Raw genomic sequence first — 24,308 nt, 5'->3', positions numbered from 1 at the left:
CCTCCACATAAATACGCTAGAGCTGAGAGCAGTCCACCTCATGCTACAACGTGTTACACCGCATAGCCTTTCGGCTACTGATCTGGGCACAGAGGCCCCTACTGTCCCACTGGGCTGGCTGTACCTCTCCCGGGAGTGGTGAACTCGGCGGCAGACTTCCTCTCCAGGGAGGGTCCTCACCCATCAGAATGGCGACTGCATCCTCAGGTGGCACATTTGGGAACACTTTGGGGAAGCCCAGGTCGACCTCTTTGCCACGGCAGAGATGACCCATGCCCCCTGTGGTTCTCCCTCCGCAGCTGCGGAGGTCCACCAGGCAGATACCCTAGTGCACGAATGGCCCAAAGTGCCTTTATACGCTTTCCTGCCTATACCGCTGCTCTCTGCCTTCCTCGAAGGTCAGGAGAGAGGAAGTGACAGTTCTCCTGGTAGCCTCCAGATGGCCCAGGAGAACCTGGTTTTCAAACTTCTGCCAGCTGCTGCTGGGCCAGCCCTGGGAGATCCCGCTGCACATGGATGCCCTCAGCCAGGCAAAAGGCACCCTCTGACTCCAGCTGTGGGTCTGGCCCCTGAACGGGACAGTCTGTCTGCCCTAGGGCTCTCAGTCGCAGTAGATAGTACACTATAAGTGGAAATATTTTCAAAACTGGTGCATCGCCGGAGGCCATGATCCTGTGTATTGCCTTATAGCAGTTATTTTACAGTTTTTGCAAGATCTACACTCAGTATCTCCTGGCGCTCGTATTCTGGCAACCCATTTTCTAAAGGGTGCTCGGCGGTTACGACCTGCTATAAAGGACGTCCTCCCCGAATGGAGTCTAGACGTGGTACTACAGGCTCTATAGATACCATAGAGCTGAAATATCTCTCTATGAAGACAGCCTTTCTGTCAGCTATCACCTCCGCTAAGCGGGTCAGTGAGCTACAGGCGTTTGGGACGATGGTAACGGTATCGTTGTGCACAAACCCTGCTTTCCTCCCTAAGGTGATTACAGCATTTCACTTGAATCAATCAGTGGAACTAGAGGCTTTCCATCCCCCTCCCTTCGCGGAGGAGTCAGATAGGAGATTAAATTCCTTCTGCCCAGTTCGGGCATTGAGATGCTATGTGAATAGAACAAGAGTGCTGCGTCAGTCTGACCAGCTCTTCGTTTGTCATGGTGAAGGGACCTGAGGTCAAGTCCTCTCAAAGCAGCAACAGTCCCGTTGGATTGTGGAGATGGTTTCGACTGCGTATACTGCCGGCCTACCCCCACTTGGGAGGTGTGGCCGCGCACTCAACTAGAGAGTGGCTACGTCATGAGCCCTCTTCAGAAGTGCCTTGTTGACCAATATATGTAGTGCGGCTAGCTGGACTACCCCGCATACGTTTACCAGGTTCTACCGACTCGTAGATCACTCTATGCCTTTAACAGGCACTAGGGTCCTTGAGGTTGCACTCTCACACCACCAACACTAGATGGCGGTACCGAGATGTCCCTCAGATGCTGTCCGCTCATTCTCCTTCCCGACGGCTCTGGTATACTTTCCCAAAAGTATTAAACTTGGCGGTCATCTTTGAATTGAAAGAGAAGATGACCGCCAACCTTGTGAGGTTGCATCACTCGTATTCACGGGTTCAATGCAAAAGAGACATATCTCCGCTCAGTGACTATTTATTACCTCGGTGAGGCGGGACCGAGGACATCACTCCGCGAAAGGGGCCTATCGGCAGCTTTGATATAAAATGCTCAGTGAATACCTGACAAGCAGGCATATCCCAAAAGTATTAAATTTGGCGGTCATCTTTCAGGGAACCGGGGTTACATCCGTAACCTAGTTATAAGAAGTTTATTTAGTTCAATCATATACAATTTATGGCACTATATATATTTAAAATAAAATAGAAAATTCTGAATGGGATTTGCTTACTTTATCCATCTATTTGATATCTATTGGCATGATGTTGTGAAAAAAACAATGAACCAGGAAGGGTAATGTACCATATTCATTTCATACATACAAACCACGTATTTAATAAAAGGACGTAATGTAAAATATGTAATTATTGTGCTTCAAAACAATTTGCAATAGAAGAATGTAATGTACCGAACATTACTTAAAAATAACACATAAATTACACATTGTTTGAAATTGACAGTTGAGCATTACAAAGACAATGATTAGGCACGGCTGTGGTAGCCTGTGCTCTGAACAAAAGTTTTGCATCACCAAGAATTTTAGGATTTTATTTAACATCATGTAATCAAAGAAACTACAAAACGACATCGCACAATTCTACCGGAACCCATAATAGTAGTATTTCATGTTAGATTTCGAAATGTCCAAGTTTTCAATTTGTATCGGTTTTTTGTTAAGTATATTGAAACTACAAAGTGGTATGTAATTCAATATGTTAACGTAACATTATTCAACATGTTTCTTTCAACTTTAAGAAGCAAAATTATGTTATTACAGAGTGATGCAACATTTTTGGGTACATTCATATAATCATAAAATCTGAAAATATTGGAAATACAAATACCAGAAATAATTGTACAGTAATATAGCAATTATTAATACGTCATAACTATTCAGATAATAACTATTAAAATGCATCAAATCAATACAGTATCCATATCAGAAAGTGAGGTAGGCAGCGTGTGCTGAAGTGTGTTAACTACAACTAACAAAAAGTCGTTTTAGTCCTCGGTATAACATATTGCACATGTCAGAATAACAAATAAGGTCCCGACTAGTCTCCTTGTCTGTTCTACTAAGTTTGCTGTTGCTTAAAATATTTTTTGGGTTATTTTATTTTGGGTAATTCTCAAGAAGTGCGATTTGAGCAGCTCTGTTCATGTGCGGGTTTTTGAAGTTTGGGTGATATGAATGAAAAATAATGCCGATGCTTTAATTGAAAAAGCATTTACCATGCAAACATAACGCTTCAGTTTTCATCTCAAGCGTTGTTTATATATTTATGGGTATTTCACTGTTAAATGTAAAGCTTTGTACTGGAAGAAAACACAAATGAAGGACATTTTGTCAGCCATGAGAAGAGAACGATGCAGTTGGTTGAGTCTATAAGGTTCTCATCTGATGGGATAAGTATCGCCCTTTGCTGTGTTCTGGGACATAGAGCTGTTTCAGTATTGTTTTGAAGTAATAGAAATTTACTTTGCCTTTACCACGGAAGAAATGGCAGAAATCGCTCCTACAGCAGCTCCTGCTCCGCTTAAGGCTGCCAGGACCACCAAGAAGAAAAGCGCTACCAAGCCAAAGAAAGCGGGCCCTAGCGTGTCTGACCTCATCGTCAAGGCAGTGTCTGCTTCCAAGGAGTGCAGCGGCGTGTCTCTGGCTGCGCTCAAAAAAGCTCTGGCGGCCGGCGGCTACGACGTGGAAAAGAACAACTCCTGCGTCAACATGGCAGTCAAGAGTCTGGTGAGCAAGGAGACCCTGCTGCAGACCAAGGGCGTCGGTGCTTCTGGCTCCTTCAAACTCAATAAAAAGGTGGCTGAAGCCAAGGATAAGGCAGCTAAAAAGAACACAGCGGTGAAGAAGGCTGCTCCTAAGAAGGCTCCAGCAAAGAAACCTGCAACCAAGAAGGCAGTAACCAAGAGCCCAAAGAAGGCAAAGAAACCTGCGGCTAAGAAAGCAGCAAAGAGCCCCAAAAAAGCAAAGAAACCAGCTGCTAAGACAGAAGCAACGAGCCCCAAAAAGGCAAAGAAACCAGCTGCTAAGAAGCCAGCCAAGAGTCATAAGAAAGCTGCTAAAGCCAAGGTGGTGAAGACCAAGCGGGCAGCTCCTAAAAGGCGCTGAACAATCTGCTGTGACCGTGTTGAAATGAACCCAACGGCTCTTATAAGAGCCACCACAACTTCCTAAAGAGCAAAGTATCGATTAAATGAGATCTTATTTATATAATGCACGTGAAATTCAAATACATGTTTATTCTTTGTCATTAGAAACGTTTCCAAGCAATCAATATTCCATGCTCCCTCTTCCACAGAAGCAAGATAAATAAAATTTTTATCTTTCCAACACATTTTTGGAATGGGTAAATAACCGTTTGGTTTAAGAACTTTAAATTCCGTTTTAAAACCGATCGCTAGTTCCGAGAGCATGACAACTTACGTTAGTGTGCCACGCGGGAAAATAAATCAGCTGTGGTTAAAATAAGGTTGATATAATTGAAATTGCATTAGTTAAAGATGCTAAACAGATTTAATATATTGCTAAAAGTAGTGCTCTTACTGTGAAATGAAGTCAGTCAGAAGTGATTCATGATTTATATTTACATAAATCGTATATGTACCGGAGTGTTGAATGCATTTAACTCCCCTAGTTTTATTATATTGGTGTTTATTAATGAACATTAACATACATTCAGTGCACTTAATGTGTTGTTATTTGCAGAGAAGATAGGAGTATGATTGTTAGAAAATAACAGCACATTCAAGGTGTGTAATGTAGCTTGCAAGTTATGCATTATGCTGTAAAACAACAAAGTAGGTGCAGTGCATTTAATATGATGCTTGTATGGTGCAAATTGCATGACAGTACTACACTCATATTCAGGAAGTGATGGTTTAGTAATAACAGTAGCTACCTGATCGTTAAACGATTCATTGCCGACGATTGTATTATGACTTTGAGTTATTGTTGTTATCAAGCATTACAAAAAGACCGTTATGATCTGTAAACATTTTTAAATGAAAATTGCTAAACTCGCTCTTGAAGGATAAACCCACCGGAGTGAGAAAAACAACAAGCTTTGTGTTCTCTTTGTATTTCTAAACAGTTACAGATCTCTACAGACCCGGATCTGAACCCCTAAGACCAATCATGTGCAACACGCTCTGTGATAGGGTACTCAACAAGCTGATGGGAAGCGTCACCATCGCTATTCAAGCCAAGAGGGTTACCATCATGCCCAAAGACATCCAGCTGGCCCGCCGCATCCGTGGAGAACGCGCTTAACCTGGTTAAAGAAACTACTTTTAACAACAAAGGCTCTTTTCAGAGCCAACTATTTTACTGAAAAGCGCCAATTACCTACAATGTTGGAGTTTATTATGTTTTAAATTTCCTTTAAGATAAATACCAACGTTTGACCAATCAGTACGTTTACATGCAAAGCGTTTTCCGAAAACTAATGTTGTCTGAAAACTGATTTCCTTAAAACATCACTTTTCTGTGTTTACATGATTAACGATAGAAAATCTAATTAGAATAACCGTATACATGGATTGAAGTTTTTGGATAACACAGGATATTTTCGCATGCAACGTACTGTAGTAGCGTAAGTACGATTTGAAAAGAACAGACATTTCTGCGATAGAACGGAGACCAATCTAATAACTCAAGTGCTTTATCGAAGTGTCAGGTCTTAAATTCAAAGATTACTATCCTATACCTCTATTCGGATTTCTGACAATGTGCAATCAGCCTTTCCAACAGCTCATCCTGTTCTGTATTATCTGTTTCTTTTGCAGACATTATTTTAAATTCTCACGTCATTTTAAAGCTGGAAAACATTTGCTGCATCAGTATGGGCTATTAACAAATATATACGGACTTTAATAACAAATGTATTACTTTATCCCTAACTAGACAAATGGATGCATGCAGACTGACTACAGATTAGTATTATTTTCTGTTTTCTAAAACCATGTGCAGGATTGAAGGGCAAAGTACGCTACCGGAATAAAAGTTTTCCGGAAAGTGTTTACATGACATACCTTTTGTTAGCTGCTATGCAATTTCCTCCCTCAAGAATTAGAAATGTACAGTAAAACACTCCAGGTCATTTGTAACGACGTAAAAAAATATATATTGTACATTTTTTCGACTAAACTAAATACAAAGGCGTTTTTCAGAGACGCCCACAGTTCAATTTATATAGTTACATTCCATGTTATTTGCATGAAGTTAGAGGATTTTTAATTAAATTGTCCCAAAACATGACATTTAAACTAATAGAGCCTAGTTGTGTTCTCAAATGCAAGTATCTACACATAAGGCGCCATTGTTATTCAGAGAATGATCCAGCAGGATACCGACCAGTAACTAGAATACTTAATAATGAAGAAAACTATGTTATACAAACTATATAATTAAATATTGAGTTTTATCAGTAATTATATATATATATATATATATATATAATATATATATTCTTGCAGTGACTGAAAAGGGGATCACCACCAAAACTGGCCATAAAATGGTCTCCTGTACTACATTAAGATGCAACACAACCTTGCTATGCCGTAAAGCTAAATCAAAATGAAAAATCTGTCGAAATTAAACAAAGGTTTCTTCAAAAGAAAGTTTAAGAAAAAAGGCGCCCAATTAACTATCTTCCCCTCACTAACCAATTAAACGAAGTCATCCTTACGTTTAGAATGCTGATTGGTTTATTTTATCGGTCTGACAGCACTGCCCCCCCCCCCCCCCGTAAATGTGCATACGGCTATATAAATGACAGTACCAGACTAGTTACTTAGTCGTTTTCATCGAAAACTAGTGAGGAAATGCCGGAGCTAAAAGCTGTGTCCCCCAAAAAGGCTCGAAGAAAGCTGTTGTGAAAAACCCGGCTAAGGGAGGAAAGAAGCGCAGAAAGACTAGGAAGGAGAGGTATTTACGTGTACAAAGTGCTGAAGCAGGTTCACCCCGATACCGGAATCTCTTCTAAAGCAATGGGCATTATAAACTCGTTAGTCAACGACATATTCGAGTGCATCGCCGGTGAGTCTTCCCGTCTGGCTCAATACAACAAGCGTTCTACCATCACTTCCAGAGAGATCCAGACAGCCCTGTGCGTCTCCTGCTGCCCGGAGAGCTGGCCAAGCACGCCGTGTCTGAGGGCACCAAGGGCGTCACCAAGTACACCAGCTCCAAGTAAACCGACACATTCTCCATTCACATCTTTAAAACCCAAAGGCTCTTTTAACAGCCATCCACAATGTCTAAAAAGAGTTAAACTGCATTTTTTTGCCAAGACGACCTACAGCAAATAATAATAATAAAAAAAAATGTCGAGTTTGACCGTTCCTTACCCAATGCTGCCACCCTGTGGGTATTGCTTATACAAACTACGTATTCCAGATATTCTGAATAGTTTGAAATGTGTATTTGAATGTTCACTCTAAGAAACGCTGGGTTAAAAATAAACCAACATGGGCTGAAAGCCAACCCAGCGCTGGGTTACTATTGCACCTTCCCAACGCTGGGTTATTGTAACCCAGCCAGTTGGGTTAAAGTTATAACGTAGCGAGCTGGGTAAAAAACAACCCATTTATTGGGTTATATTATATCACTGCTGGGTTAAATTAACCTTCATAGTTGGGTTGAAATTAGAACCTGCTATTATTTGATGTAAATGATTTGAAACTACTATTCCTACCCTGTAAAATAAGGTGGTTGTTGTTTTTTTCTAATGCAGCTTGGAAATCAATCCAAACCGTGTCTATAAAGACATAATCTGAGATTGGTTTCCAAAACTCATTTGAAAAAACAGATTAACCTTATAATTTACAAGATAATAATGGTTTTGTCAAGTTCTTTACATCAAATAATAACTTCTGAAACACAAAAAAGCTAAATACTCATAAGACCTGTACAGCATGTATGTGTGTATATATGTATATTTTATTTTGTTTTGACAGGTTCAGAAAATATTGTTCATTTTTCAGGGATATACTACAGTACTGATGTACTGTATATGGAAAACCTATAAATAATCAAGTACTGAGAACTCAAGTGTTATGAGAAACGATATGTTAACATAGAAAACTTTAAGTAACACTATTATTATTATTATTATTATTATTATTATTATTATTATTATTATTATTATTATTATTATTTATTTCTCAGCAGACGCCCTTATCCAGGGCGACTTACAATCACAAGCAAATACAAATACATTCAAGTGTTACAATACAAGTCATACAATAAGAGCAAGAAATACAATAATTTTTTCAAGTGTGACAAACCACAATTCATTAATACAGCAGATAATAGTGAAAGTTACATCAGGATATGATTAAATAGTGATATTTAATATTTGTTGCGCACCAATCAAAATAAAATCTTAATGAAAAACTGCAGAATAACTATAGGATTAAAAAGTGATATTCTCATCCCATTCAAACAAGAAAGACGACACTGATTTATAAAAAGGAACATCCAAGAATTAACATATTTATTTAAAACATCTGAGATGAAACACATTTACATATTAGTGATTCAAAAGCTCTAGTTATTCATACCACTCTGAGTAGCAGTACATGTAATTACATCATCCTAAACAGAGAAAATAAAACTTCTTAATTCTAACATTGGGTGATGGAGACACACTACCAGCGACCTCATACAAAAAAAATGGTGTCGTTCTCTGAGCAGCAGCACTTCTGCATGCTGAAGGTATTCAACCATGTTCATCCCAACCTTTAAAATAATACAGAATGTTACTATATAAATCTATACACACAGACTTAATATTACTTCCTGAAATACCCTTTTCATTATTTCATTATCTCTGAAGTGAAATAATCCAGCAATAATCACTAATGTAATTACTTTATAATACACCAATGTATTAATTACCGGGCATGTGCACAGCTCTGCTTGTCATTCTGTCTGCAGTTCTTTGCGATCTGTCCTGGCTCTGTCTGGAGGGTCCATTCTTCCAGTTTTTGTTTAACAAAAGCATCAGTTGCTGTGTCCATGACATCTATCACTTTAACTGAAAACAGAAATACATAACACCGTGTAACAATTTTTTATTTTTTTTTTGGTTCCTGGGTAGTAAGTGTTATTTCCTAATTGCTTATGCCTGAAAAGTATAGAAAATGGCTATTATTCCCCACAAACTTTGCTTTTGTGACCAGGACAGTGATATCTTGAAATTTACCTATTTTCAATGAGAAAATGGGCGAATTTGTGTCTTTTCGCTCACATAAAGTCAGTAAAAAACAACATATGAATCCAAATTAACATGTATTTATACTAAAGTAATACAAAAATGACTACAAAAGATTTAGAAGTGAGTAGTTTTTCGAGATTTACTTTCACGAATCAGTGCCCAAATGTAGTCTCCCATCATGTTCTCGTTATCTTGTCCTTGGTAGCGGCGTTCAAAGTCCAGTATATCCTGGTGGAAGCGCTCGCCTTGCTCCTCCGAGTACGCTCCCATGTTCTCCTTGAATTTATCAAGATGAGCATCAAGGATATGGACTTTGAGGGACATCCTACAGCCCACTGTGCCGTAGTTCTTCACCAGAGTCTCAACCAGCTCCACATAGTTTTCGGCCTTGTGATTGCCCAGGTAGCCCCGAACCACTGCGACAAAGCTGTTCCAAGCCGCTTTCTCCTTACTAGTGATCTTCTTGGGGAATTCATTGCACTCCAGGATCTTCTTTATCTGTGGTCCAACGAAGACACCGGCTTTGACCTTTGCCTCAGGCAGCTTAGGGAAGAAGTCTTGAAGGTACTTGAAGGCTGCCGACTCCTTATCTAGAGCTCTGACAAATTGTTTCATAAGGCCCAATTTGATGTGCAGTGGTGGCATCAGCACCTTCTGGGGATCCCAGCCATACTCAGCCATCATACTTCAAGGCGTCCAGCAAGGTCTTGATGCTGTTGCAATCCTCTTTGAGGTGCACCGAGTGAGCCAGGGGAAGAGACGGGTACTTGTTACCATTATGGAGCAGCACGGCTTTGAGGCTCCTGGATGAGCTGTCAATGAAGGACAGTATAACAAGAACATGATGAGAGACTACATTTGAGGGCTGATTCGTGAAAGTGATTTACAGTATAATCGTAAATCTCGAAAAACTACTCACTTCTAAATCTTTTGTAGTCATTTTTGTATTACTTTAGTATAAATACATGTTAATTTGGATTCATATGTTGTTTTTTTCTGACTTTATGTGAATGAAGAGACACAAATTCGCCCGTTTTCTCATTGAAAATAGGTAAATTTCAAAATATCACTGTCCTGGTCACAAAAGCAAAGTTTGTGGGGAATAATAGCCATTTTCTGTACTTTTGAGGCATAAGCAATTAGGAAATAACACTTACTACCCAGGAACAAAAATTGTGTTACATAGTGTAATAAATACACACACACATACCAGTTTTAAAAAAATCTGGTTTATGAAAATTGACTTCTTGAATGATTTTAAAATACCATGTATTGGTAGGCTTTTATAATAATAAAAAAAAGAAAGAAAAAAAGGAAAAACGATGGGTTTCCTCTTCCATTCTGACTAGTGTATCGTTATTGTACTAACTACAAGCTAGGATGAAGGCTACTAGCACCGCCCTATAGGTCCAGTGTGCCTAATAACAGAACATTAACAGAACATAAACAACCAATAACAGAGCACTCACTCACTCTCTCTCTCTCTCTCTCTCTCTCTCTCTCTCTCTCTCTCTCTCTCTCTCTCTCTCTCTCTCTCTCTCTCTCTCTCTCTCTCTCTCTCTCTCTCTCTCTCTCTCTCACACACACACACACACACAGAACACGCAGTCCATTGGCCACGCCCCCCTGCTCGCGCCGCAGTTCTGACTGAGAGATCTCAGCTGTCTGTCTCGCGCAGCAACACAACACAGACACCGTTCAAATATTATTATTATTATTATTATTATTATTATTATTATTATTATTATTATTATTATTATTATTATTTATTTCTTAGCAGACGCCCTTATCCAGGGCGACTTACAATTGTTACAGGATATCACATTATACATTATTTCACATATCACATTATTTTACATACAATTACCCATTTATACAGTTGGGTTTTTACTGGAGCAATGTAGGTAAAGTACCTTGCTCAAGGGTACAACAGCAGTGTCTTGTTTAACCGACTTTTCTACTCTCATTTAATAATTAAATTGAAACCTGCTGAGCCATTCGTGTATCTCAATCACAACTGAGAAACGAGTTAATAGTAAAATTGATTTGATTTACGTGTTTTTTTTCTGTGAAACAACCAAATTGAGCTTTAAATGTTAGCCTTTAGGCGTAATTCGGGGGATGCCGTAGAGGGCGCTCTCCCGCTTTGCGCTCCTTTTTTCTTCTTATCCTATTTCCTTTTCTTTAGCCTGTCTTACCTTCCCTCCGTGGCATCCTGCCCGGTAGCGTCCGCGATCTCTTCCGGGTGGAAGCTGATCCCAGTTCAGCCTCATTTAGTATTTCCAGCCAATCGCACAATGCAGCGCTCGCCACGTCAATTATTAGGGCATGGCCAGCACTGCTCCACGTATGTGTTATTGGCTGCCCCTCCTGTCTATCTCGCTCTCTTTTTCTACTTTAACCCAGCACCATTTCCGCTTCCTTGTCTGTGTTTGTTTTTCTCCTCTCGTCTGTTCTAGAGATAGCGGATCTCTAGAGAGAACGCTCAGAGGTATGGAAAAAAGCCTGCTCCCCTCCTCTCCATCAAGTTAATCAATCTCTACTGACCTTCTCCTTTGTCTCATCACTGCTCTCTGGCAAGGATGCTTCAACCTATTCAACGACATCGTCATGGAAACCCTGTGCCTGACCGTCGCCTTTGGATTTCTCCGCTGTGCAGAATTCTCAACTCCATCAATTTCCAACTTCCCAGCTCTAGGCCTCAAGTGCTCAGATCTCTCTCAAATCCCCGGAAACCACTTTATCCTCCTCATCAGATCTTCAAAAACGGTCCAATTAAGCCGAGGATTCAGTATCTTCTGTCAGATCCCCTCTTCGACAGCTCCAGATCTATACTTACGAGTCACTGGTTCTCATCCCGTTTATGCACCCTCTCGTCACGGATCGGACTTTCTTCTACTATTTTTCCCCCCATTCATTCTGGATCGGAGCAGCTGCCTCTGCGGCTAGCGTAGGTATCAACACTTTGATTAAGTCTATGGGGCGCTGGATCTCTTCAGCTGTGAACTTTTATATTAGATCATCCTCTGCAGACATCGCCACAGCTCACAAAGCACTTGTTAGCTTGCCCGGAGTGGGGGGCGCCCTCTCCGCCAGGCCCACCAGAGGTTTCCTCCCTGCAGGGGGGTTTTTCCTCTCCACAGTGCGGACGGCTTATAGGCATAGGTTGTCTACTAACATCTCTTGTCTTTTCTCTTTTCTTCTAGCTTTTGTTTATGTGTGCGGCTCTGCGATCTCTTTTCTATCCCACGGTGTGGTTCTTGCGGGGAGCCGGGGGTCCTCTTTTGGGGGGAAGTGAGTCTCACTCCCCCGGCTGTCCGGGTCGGCCTCTCGTCTCAACCACTGCCGCCCGGCTGTTCCTCGCCGGCCTGAGGGGACCCCCGGCCACATCCTATTCTTCTGCTGCTTATGCGCTAAGCCTTCCAGGCCTCAACCTTGCTGTCCCATCTCCCCTCTTCTATTTCAGGTCCAGGACCATTTCAGCCCCCTCATGCAGTAGGCCGTGCCTCCACCTGCCGAGCGGGCCCCGACCGAGGGGGGGGGGGTTTCTCTGTTTTCGTCTCTCCTAAACGGACCCGAGACACTTTTTCCTAAGCTCTCCACGCCGCCCAGCTGCCAGCTTAGCTGCCTGAGGATGCTGCACTGAGTTGCGAAGGATCTGTCCTTTTGTCCTGTTCGTCCCCTTCCTGTCTCTTGCTCCACTAAACGCCCAGCAGCCAGAGGATGCTGCCTGACCCGTCGGGAGCGAGAGTCAGTTTGTTGTATGTTATATGTCTAAACTTTGCTCTCTCTCTCACTTTTACGTCACCCAGCAGTCGGAGGATGCTGCCTGACCTGGCGGAAAGTGTTTATATCTAATCCTTTGCTCTTCTCATGTCTCCCTCTCTACGTCGCCCAGCAGCCAGAGGATGCTGCCTGACCCGACGAGAAGGGAAAACTCTTCGTCCCCCCTATCTCGTCCTGCTATCAGTATCTAACCTCAATGTTACTAAGCACCATTCCCAAACTCCAGCCCTCAATCTCGCCATCCCTCAAACTCGTCTCACTCTTAAACTCTCAAATGTCTCGCCCCTCTCAAGCCTCCTAAGCAATCGGAGAAATCCTCTCATCTGGTCTCATTCTTAATATCTCACTCCCAATTTCGCCTCCTCTCAAGCCCTCGTAGGCAACCAGTGAAATGTTAGCCTTTAGGCGTAATTCGGGGGATGCCGTAGAGGGCGCTCTCCCGCTTTGCGCTCCTTTTTTCTTCTTATCCTATTTCCTTTTCTTTAGCCTGTCTTACCTTCCCTCCGTGGCATCCTGCCCGGTAGCGTCCGCGATCTCTTCCGGGTGGAAGCTGATCCCAGTTCAGCCTCATTTAGTATTTCCAGCCAATCGCACAATGCAGCGCTCGCCACGTCAATTATTAGGGCATGGCCAGCACTGCTCCACGTATGTGTTATTGGCTGCCCCTCCTGTCTATCTCGCTCTCTTTTTCTACTTTAACCCAGCACCATTTCCGCTTCCTTGTCTGTGTTTGTTTTTTGTTCCTCCTCCTCCCCTCCTCTGCTCCTTTCTATATCGCACTGTCCGCACAGGGCTCCCTCAGGGGGGGAAGTGAGTCTCACTCCCCCGGCTGTCCGGGTCGGCCTCTCGTCTCAACCACTGCCGCCCGGCTGTTCCTCGCCGGCCTGAGGGGACCCCCGGCCACATCCTATTCTTCTGCTGCTTATGCGCTAAGCCTTCCAGGCCTCAACCTTGCTGTCCCATCTCCCCTCTTCTATTTCAGGTCCAGGACCATTTCAGCCCCCTCATGCAGTAGGCCGTGCCTCCACCTGCCGAGCGGGCCCCGACCGAGGGGGGGGGGGTTTCTCTGTTTTCGTCTCTCCTAAACGGACCCGAGACACTTTTTCCTAAGCTCTCCACGCCGCCCAGCTGCCAGCTTAGCTGCCTGAGGATGCTGCACTGAGTTGCGAAGGATCTGTCCTTTTGTCCTGTTCGTCCCCTTCCTGTCTCTTGCTCCACTAAACGCCCAGCAGCCAGAGGATGCTGCCTGACCCGTCGGGAGCGAGAGTCAGTTTGTTGTATGTTATATGTCTAAACTTTGCTCTCTCTCTCACTTTTACGTCACCCAGCAGTCGGAGGATGCTGCCTGACCTGGCGGAAAGTGTTTATATCTAATCCTTTGCTCTTCTCATGTCTCCCTCTCTACGTCGCCCAGCAGCCAGAGGATGCTGCCTGACCCGACGAGAAGGGAAAACTCTTCGTCCCCCCTATCTCGTCCTGCTATCAGTATCTAACCTCAATGTTACTAAGCACCATTCCCAAACTCCAGCCCTCAATCTCGCCATCCCTCAAACTCGTCTCACTCTTAAACTCTCAAATGTCTCGCCCCTCTCAAGCCTCCTAAGCAATCGGAGAAATCCTCTCATCTGGTCTCATTCTTAATATCTCACTCCCAATTTCGCCTCCTCTCAAGCCCTCGTAGGCAACCAGTGAATTTTTGATTAACAAGCAGAAACGAGATCGCAACGTGTTAATAACGACAAATCTTTATCAAAGCTACAATGAAAAATAAAGTATTTGAGGCTGGACTCACAATCGTTGTGCGTGACTATTTAAATAACAAGAGTCGCTTCTGCTGAAATGAAAAAGTCAAACTTACGATTTAAAAGCCAATTTAGTTGTTTCACAGAAAATAATTAAATCAATGTTACTATTGACGCGTTTCTCAGTATGTGATTGAGATATACGAATAGCTTAACGGGTATCAACTGAATTCTAAAGGAGAGTCGAAAAGTCGGTGGAACTGGAAAACACAGAAAATCAGAAGTCCTACTTATGAGAAGTGGATAAACGCTATATTGCCCAAATTTAAAAATGGGTACACGCCGTTTACCTGCGTATACCCTCGACTACACCACTTCCGTCTACCGTTTTTTAACATAAAATAAATAAACAAATACATAAATCTGTGGGTTGTCTTAAAATTCACAGTTGCTGGAATGTTCGCAGTACGACGCTATATCGTCCCACCTATTTAACATGACACAATAAATAAATAAATATTGTGATTGGTTAAGAGAAATAACCCAGGCGCTGGGTTAAGATCTGTCCCTGCTCAGAACGGTAAACAACCCAGCAAAGTGACCCAACACACGTTACCACATGGTTGGGTTACAGAAATAACGATAGTTTGCGGATGCAACCCTGGTTCCCTGAAAGAGAAAATAACCATCAAGGTATGGGATATTGCCGTCAGGCAGTAGGGATTGGCTGAACTTTTATAGACAAGCTGCCGATAGGCCTCTGTGCGAGCAGCCACGTAAGCCCGCCCCCCCTGGGAGCTTACTATACGCAGCGCGCAGAGACTCTCTTCCTCTTTTGCTCTTCAGGATGTGAAAGCTTCCGGAGTGACCTCGCGGCTTGATGGTTATTTTCTCTTTGAGGGAACCGGGGTTGCATCCGCAACCTATCGTTCCCTTTCTAGTCGAAAATAACCATCAAGGTATATGGGAACAGTGTACCCAAGCCGTCCCGAGGGAGGATTCTCGGCAGTAGGACAGACTTACATCATAACGCAACTGCGTAGGCAATACATCTACGCATATGCGGAGCTGCACCTCAGCGTCTATGCTCGCAATGACACCTGACCTAACGTGGAATAGTCAACACCATGTTGTCAACCACTCTATATGTCCGCATCCTGAGGCTTCATAGAGTGTAGCACAGATGCTCCAAATAGTGGAGCAGAGGAATCCAGTACGTTCAACCGGTAAAACCTCATGAAAGTGTCACGAAATCCGCGTGTTCAGATTCCTTTACGTACTCTTTTGAATTGCTCAGCATACACTCTTATCTCAGGGGAGACGTTAGGAGGACAGAGATGTTATTACTCCTAGTGGGATATAGTTCGTGCTCTGGACCCGCAGTATATCCAGATGACTAATATAGAACTCAAGAAATTGACAGACTCATGTATTTAAAGTTTTTTACGAAATCGGAGTATGATTAGTACTCGTTCGGTTTATTAACGGTTAAATATTGGATAGAGTATCTACAAGCTACGTCGTATCCCCAGCTGACAGACACACTGGGCAGTCCAGTGTCTTAACAGATATCAACGTTAACACTTTAATACATGTATATATGTGTTAATCAAGGCCGACAAGCAGGCCAAGAACACGTCACCTAAAGTACCCAATGGTCTATTTCAGCACATTCAACAAAACTCTCTCTTATTTCTAAAACACAGCGTGAGTCCCTTATAGCAATACATGCAATACATGTGAGATAAAATAATAATAATTGCTTAACGCTTACCCTTTAATATAAATCGTAAATGGATATGGCTGTCTTCACCAAGCAAATGAAACTGAATTCAATCACCTCAATTGTGTCGGTTTGCAAAAGATGGACCACCTTGCCCTGTCTGGGATGAGTGGTACCCATTGAAATTTACTCAAGAGTTTTATAGGTTTTTCGTCTCATTGGAATACATGGGACGCCTCAATTAAATCCAATCATTAATCAGGTGGGACAGCTCTTTATCCCTTTTACAAATAATAGTTTTCAAAAGATCCGGACTAACTTTTCAGAATTAGTAGGTGTCATGTACTCAAATAAATTCAAAACTTCACATTTGTTTAAACTCTTATGATCTCATTTCTTTGCTTTCCTCCGAGCCCCTCCTTTATCTGAAAAGTTAAGTGAACCAAGGTTCCCAGGATCTTGGTTTATAATATAATATAAAAACACTACTGCATGCAAAACACTATTTTTATATGTGTTATATATGAGGGATGTTCTTAATATGTGACATCATCTTCTAAGTGATTATATTATGCTAAATTAAAGGTATGTGTTTCTTTTAACTTCGTATTGTTTTATCATTTTGTTAATGAGTCAGTTTTGATTCCATATACCATTGTCTAACAGAGTATTTGACAAAAGTTTGTCTCATACAATATTTAAGTAATTTAGTTTCACTAAGTTTAAGTGGTAATAGTTTTCATTACAATTATTTATCCCTTAAGAGATGCACTGACCAGGCTCTGACCTGTACCTGACTCTGGGAATATGTTACTGCTAGCAGTTTCCACAGTCTCTTGTTTTTCCAAGGTCAGAGTCTGTGCAAAGCACTTTATTAGATATATGACCTGTCCATTAAGCCATGATTTGTTCATATTATTTCAAGACATTTACTTATCAGTACTAAACCACTAACTCCATAAACCTTAACACTACAAGTCTATGAGATTTGCAATTTTGCTGAAGTGGAATGTAAAATGACCCCCTCCTTTCTCTACAGCCCATATGAGGCCCTTTTTCACTGCAGCAGTTTCAAATAACCACATTATAAGGATTCCATCTACCATCATTAGACAATAGTATAGTGGATTAATAACAAGGTACATTATAGTATATTATTACAAACTTAACACAAAAACATAACACAACACCTTTTAACTTCTATACTTCAATGGATATCATAATGTCTAGAGGTCTTGTTGTTCAATAGAAGGGTAAATAAACTATCATTCTTTCATTTAATTAAATCAAATACTGCTCCAGCTTTTAATCTTCTTATCACTACAGCAAAGTCGTGAACAAGCAATAATACTTGTCAGTTTTAAATAATATGTTTTCTCATTATAGCAAATACTTAAAACATATTATTAATCTTATGAAATAACTGTTATGAACTATAAACAGTGTCAATTAGCAGTGAACCTGTTTCATTATAAGATAATCTTTCAATTAATTTACCTCTGTTTATCAGTTGCTATAATATTACTTTGGTGAATCCCTCTTAAGATTTAAATCCAAATATAGGCCAGTATAACTGCATTCAACTAGGCTTGACCCTTTGTTCATACAAAATCCAGCTGAGACAGGATTTTTTTCTCAAGACCTCTGGCTTGTTAGTTAATCTTTTGGTCATAAAGAGTCTCTTCTTAGCTTGTGTTTTTAGGACATAAATTTGTAGATTAACGTTCACTTTTAGCCGGAATGGTGCTTTTTATCAAGCGTCATGCTTTCTGAAGATAAGATATACTAGTGGTAAATCGTTCATTATATATATATATATATATATATATATATATATATATATAGATATATATATATATATATATATATATATATATATATATTTAAAAATTCTCAGATTACTAAATGTTCAATTAGAACCATATGTAGACTGACCTATTTCATGGAGCAAGAGAGCCATCCACTGGTGGTACAAGGATACTCTTTCTTTATCCTTCCTAATATCTTTGACACTTCATTTTATAATACATTCAATATTTAAAATCGCCTAGTACATATTCAGCATATCCATATGTTCTCAGCAGGATTCAGCTTCTGTACCTGGTTTCGCTCTTAGTTGTTTCCACAAGAAGTCCCTTGATCCAATGTTTCTCCATCACAGGTGTGGATTTCCATGGCCTGACTTCATTCCTATAAGATACTTGGACACGTTTAGCTGTAAATATTATTTCTATATATTTCCTTTTGTTCGCACAGTGTCACTTTGCGAGGTACGCCTTATATCCAGAACACTGAAGGAGGCCAAAACTCACTCAGAGCATGTGTAACCGTTCTTCCTCTGGGGAAGAAAAAGGAGGAGGATGGAACGCCATCAACTCGACTGGTTGGTTCATATGAAACAGGGATATGACCTTGGATAAAAAGGCTGGATTTGGGCGCATCGAGACCTTAGAACCGTCTCCTGCGAAACGAGTACATGATGAATGCACTGACAGTGCATGTAACTCGCTCACGCGTTTGGCTGATACCACTGACAGCAAAAACGCAGTTTTCATAGACACGAGCTTCATATCCACGCTGTGGAGAGGCTCGAACGGTGACTTGGTAAGGACTTCTAACACCACGTCAAGGCTCCATGACGGTAAACTGGTCATCCTTGGAGGCCACAAACGTCTTGCGCCTTTCAGGAACTGCGATGCTAGAAAATGGCAACCTGATGATAAACCGTCAATGCGTACATGGCAAGCCGGTATGGCGGCTAAATACACTTTAAGCGTAGAGGGAGATTTCCCTTCATCTAACAGTTTCTGTAGAAACTGTAATATCACTGCCATAGGGCAGGATATTGGGTCGTGGCCCTCTGCCAGACACCAATCCTGAAACAACTGCTATTTGTACGTGTATTGCGACCTAGTAGAGGGTGCTCTGGCGCTCTGAAAGGTCGAAATCACCACCGTAGAAAGCCCTAGGGCTGACAGGCACTCCCGCTCAGGGGCCAAGCCCATAGCTGCATGAGCTTGGGATTCGGGTGCCATAGCCCTCCTTGGGCTAGGGACAACAGGTCCGCTCGCAGAGGGAGCTCTCTGACCTTCTCCAAGAAGGCGGGAAGCATCAGAATCGGTGGAAATGCATATAGGAGCCCTGGTGGCCATTCGTGAGCCAGTGCATCGACTCCTAGGGGGCTGTCGAGGTCCTTCACCGAGAACCATAGGGGGCAGTGCGTGGTCTCTCGCGAAGCGAAGAGATCTACTTGCGCTGTGCTGAACCATTCCCAGATGTGCTCTACCACCTGAGGATGAAAATGCCATTCGCCAGCAAGAGGGCCTCCTCTGGATAGGAGATCCGCTGCGTAATTGACTCTGCCCGGTAGGTGAACCGCACGCAGAGAGGTTAAACGCGGTTGCCCATAGCAACATCTGTGTTACCATCCGGTGAAGACCGGGGGACCGCAAGCCGCCCTGGCGGTTGATGTACATCACAACTGTGGTGTTGTCTGACCGCACTAACACGTGCTTGCCTAGAAGTACTGGCAAGAAGTGCCCAAGGGCGAGGTCCACCGCTGTGAGTTCCAGAGCATTGATGTGGGCTGACCTCCAGGGTCCTGACCACACTCCGCGAGTCCCTGACCCGTTCCAGACTGCTCCCCAACCCTGGTTGGAAGCGTCGGTCGTAATAACCTCCCTTCGGAAGATGGGACCCAAGCGTACGCCCTGGCGGATGTTCGACGGAACTTTCCACAAGCGCAGTGCTTTCCAGCAGGTTCGGAATACCCTCAACCTGCGGTGTTTGTCTCTCCGTGGATGCAACGCGAAGGCATTGAACCAGGCCTGCAGAGGTCTCTGGTGTAGTAAGCCCAAAGGAAGGGCTTGCGAGGCGGCAGCCATCAACCCCAGCATGCACTGACACAGCTCCATGCTGACTGTTTCTCTCAACCTGAATAGGGAGAGACACCGCTCCAGCGAGGCAACTCTTTGTGTCGACAGGGTCGCTTCCATGGACACTGAGTCCAGATGCAGACCCAAGAATTCGGTCTGTTGGCTCGGCACGAGGTGGCTCTTTTCTGAATTGACCTTCAGACCTAGCCGCTGAAGATGGTCTGTAACCATCACTGTGTGCTGTGCCAGAGCTGCCTTCTGGCAACTACCAGGGATGCAATACTCCTGCCTTGAGCCCGTGCATTTACCTGGGCTATCTTGACTAGGAGTTGAGCGACCAATGCCAATTCCGCCCTCAGAGACACCGATAGGTGCTCCGGGAGGTCCTTCACCAGTGACGCCTGGTAAACTGAAAGGAGGCTGGCCACGTTGGACAACCTAACTGCCTCTGTAGCCGCTGAATAGCCTTTCTTTAAATGAACCTCCGTGGTCCTGCACTGTCTGTTAGGACATGCAGGGTCTTTAGCTAGACCCGAAAGCGTCGGCGTTCTAACCAGGGCTGCAAAGGCAGCATCAACTGGTGGGAAGGACAACAGACCAGGCTCACTCGCTCCCTGCATGGCAAACGTGGAAGCCTTCCGCGAAGTTGCCGGTGAAGAAGCTGGGGCCCCCCAGGTGGACTGTACCTCCTTAATAAAATCACGGAAGGCTGGGAGCGTCCTGGGCTGTGGAGACCGTACAGACAGCGACTCAAACAGTGACCGCCGAGGTAATTCAACGGCTGGCCACTCAATCCCCAGGTGGCGAGTTGCTCGCTCCACCAGTGACCACAAGGGATCATTGGTGTCCAGCACCTCCAACTCAGTGTCTTGCTCCGAGTGCTGGGAGGTTAGTTCAGCTTCCACACTGTCCTCCTCAAGGAGAGGCTCCTCTTCTGAAGCATCCTTTGAGATGGCATCTACGTCCCACACCCCTTGGGGTTGTTGGACGACCGGGGCGGCCAGAGGCTGTGGCGGAAACGCCGGCTGATTAGCAGTTGGCCCGACCTGTGCGTCAGTGGCTCGTGGTGCCATGTTTGTCAGAGACATGAGCAACGATTGCTGACCCATCATCACGTCCATAAACTGGGACATTTTTGACATGAGCTCTGCCACGCCTGACTTGTCCCTATAACGCCTGTCCCAACGAGGGGAACGGGGGCGTCCCCTATGGCGGGGTAACACGGAGCGAGACCGTGACCGGAGAGGGCATTCCCTGCGAGGGGAGGGGCCTCGGGGTCGGATAGACGGGCTACGAGAGCGTTCCCGAGCACGTCTATCGTCTGGGGATCTCTAGCCAGCTGTAAACTGGGAGGGGCTCCTGGATATCCGCAGATTGACGGACGGAGTCGCTGTAGACGACGGCGGGACAGACAGGGTGTAAGATGACCCCGAGGAGGGGGAGTGGCTCCCAACTGCTTTCCTCGCCCTCTGGTGAAGAGTGCGCGGCTGAAAATTAGCGCACAATGCGCAAAACGATCTGTCTGCCAAGGCAGACGTGGCGTGCTCTGGTCCCAGGCACACCACACAGTCCTCATGCGAGTCGTTCGCCGGCAATTTTGTATCACGTTGAGCGTCGAGGTGCGTGCGCCGAGTGTCGAGGCGTCGATACGGCGAGCGTCGATGTGCATGTGCTGAGCATCAAGGCGTCGATGCACTAAGCGTCGAGTGCCGAAGCATCGAGGTGTGTGCGCCGAGTGTCGAGTGCTGAAGCGGCGAGCGTCGAGGTGCGTGCACCGAGCGTCGAGGCGCGTGCACCGAGCGTCGAGGCGTCGATGCACCGAGCGTCGAGCGCCGAGGTGCGTGCACCGAGCGTCGAGCACCGAAGCGCCGAGCGTCGAGGCTGCAAAATATGGCGTGGCCTAGCTAGGCGCGCAACGTGTCCTCTAAACTGTATTCTACACCTACGGACAGAATAGACAATACCAAAAACCCAAACAAATAACGATACAAAAAATATATATTTGTATATATATATATATATATATATATATATATTGTGAAGGGTTTTAGTCCTTCGGGTTCTTTTCCAGCACTTTAAATGACCCAGCCACACACAAAACTTGATTTTTAACAGCGCTGTTGCGCTAATTTTTTAATAGTCACAAAAACCAAAGTAAACAAAATACAAAACAAACACCTAGCTCTGTACGAGCACTAACTACACCTCAGGAACACCCTGACTACCAGTGGGACAGCTAGGCTGTTTCCCCACTACACAATAAACAACACCACACAGGTTTCATACAACACACTTTTACCTTACGACTGCTGGGAAGCAGAGTACCTCTTCCTGCCTCCTTCTACTCAGCAGCCTAGAACAGACTGGCTGCTCTCTTTAAATACCCTGCACCTGGCTCTAATTTACAATGATCACCAGGTGCAGGGGATAATTAAATAATAAAACAAAACAATTACATCAACCAATGTGCATTTGCACATGTTTTCTGCAGGGAGGATATTAACCCCCTCCCTGCTGTGGTGCCTGTTTTGGTGCATGAAGAACGTGACAGAGACCCAGGTCCAAGGAGATTTCTGTTTTATTGATTTTCCTTTTCTCTTATATTCCAAAAATGAACACACAGAAGTTCCAGTTATCAAGACAAATAATAAACAAACTCAAATAAACACAGTCCAGGACTTTCTTTGTGGAGCGAGACCCTCAGGTAAGTCGTTGCTTGTTGTATCCAAGTTCCTTTGGTGTTGGCTTGGTATTGTGGTTTCTTTCTCTTTTCCAGGTTGTCGCGGACATCCACCAGATGGCGCCGTGGAGTCGTGATCGTCCCCGTCCTACTCACAGGTTTGTACTCCCGACTGCCCCGGAGGTCTGTTTGCGGTAGAGTGCGGCCCCAACACCCAGCCAACCTTTCGTAAACTGCTGTGTAGATTAGAATTAATACAGGTGATCAAACAGTGAGCAATGAGCGTTCTCTAACTCTCGCCTCTCTTTTGTTGCAGGTTCCACTGTTCCCCGGACATAAAATAAAGTTGTGTTTCGTTTAAATCACCCTTTTTGTGTCCCTGCGTATTTTTACACCATTCAACACTTCCAGATGGACACAGTTGTCCTGGGTTAATCACTTGCCCAGTTCGTGGGCTTTTGATACAGTCTTTAAGCACTCTGTTTGAATACACACAAATCCCGTACTTCAGTAGCTCCCAGCATATCAAAGGTAAAACACAGCGTACTCACTCTACAGCAATCCGTGTTCTCTGCGTTGCTCCGATGCAGGGAAGCTTGTAGTCCGCCGTGTTGTTTCAAGGTAGAGCCATCGTGCACTGTCCCGCTGTAGAAACAATTGTTATCTCCGACTGGTGACAATGGTAGTCTGCAAGGTTGCTTCAATGCAATGCCCCAATACGCTGTTTAGAAACAAGGGCTAAAATTGTATTCCTCTTGTTTACCACTGGTTAATATCCCAATCTCGCTCCCAATGCAGCTGCCCACTTTCGTCTTGGTTAGGTACTCTCCCGTCCCACGGCTTGTGTGTGCACCTGCTCTCACCCTCCCCTCTATCTGATTCCAGCAGCTTTTATAAAGCTACCGCTGTTACCCGTCATGCAATGTGCGTTTTCCCTGTTGTTGGGAAATGTAGTTCCTGGTCGTTCTGTGTCTCTAACCCCTTCGAAACTCTTAATCTCACACATCCCTTTCCTCAGCTCTAACCTACTGGTTCGAGCGACTTTATCACCCCAGCAGTTTATCCTCGACAAACCATCGGCATTAGCATTTTGACTACCCCTACGATGTTCAATTTCAAACCTGTAGGGCTGTAACGTTAAAAACCACCTTGTTACCCTGGCATTCCTCTCTTTGTTCTCTTTCATCCACTTAAGGGGGAATGGTCTGTAACCAACAGAAACTTCCTACCCAACAGGTAATACTTAAGTGATTCTATCGCCCACTTCACTGCCAAGCACTCTTTCTCCACCACCGCATACCCTCTCTCTCTCAGCAGCATTTTCCTGCTCAGATACATCAGGGGGTGTTCCACTCCATCCTTCATTTGTGACAGGACTGCCCCTAATCCAACATCCGATGCGTCTGTCTGAACAATAGACATTTTTGAAAAATCTGGCACCGCTAACACTGGTTCGTTACACAAGATGTTTATAACTGTCTGAAATGCTGTCTCTGCTGCTGTGCTCCACTTGACTTTCACTGGAGCCGATTTTTTTGTTAAATCCGATAAGGGTGCTGTAATAGTGGAGAACTCTGGCACAAACCTCCTA

At 43.8% G+C, this 24,308-nt stretch overlaps 1 protein-coding gene and 1 pseudogene across 1 annotated transcript; both read left to right on the top strand.

The window, feature by feature from the left end:
* The first annotated feature begins 3,100 nt into the window (after positions 1-3,100).
* LOC117962774 (histone H1-like) lies at positions 3,101-3,801 on the top strand. The gene has a single exon (XM_034928520.2). The coding sequence runs from the start codon at positions 3,181-3,183 to the stop codon at positions 3,799-3,801; it is 621 nt and encodes a 206-aa protein (XP_034784411.2). The 5' UTR covers positions 3,101-3,180.
* Positions 3,802-6,024: 2,223 nt separating this feature from the next.
* On the top strand, positions 6,025-6,888 carry LOC117424812 (histone H2B 1/2-like; annotated as a pseudogene).
* Positions 6,889-24,308: the final 17,420 nt, after the last annotated feature.

This window comes from Acipenser ruthenus, chromosome 19 (assembly GCF_902713425.1).
Source record: "Acipenser ruthenus chromosome 19, fAciRut3.2 maternal haplotype, whole genome shotgun sequence".
Classification (NCBI taxonomy): domain Eukaryota; kingdom Metazoa; phylum Chordata; class Actinopteri; order Acipenseriformes; family Acipenseridae; genus Acipenser; species Acipenser ruthenus.
This window is presented reverse-complemented; position numbering and strand designations above follow the sequence as displayed.

Excerpts from the sequence above, each read along its gene's own strand:
- LOC117962774 (XM_034928520.2), top strand. The coding sequence starts at position 3,181 with ATGGCAGAAATCGCTCCTACAGCAGCTCCTGCTCCGCTTAAGGCTGCC.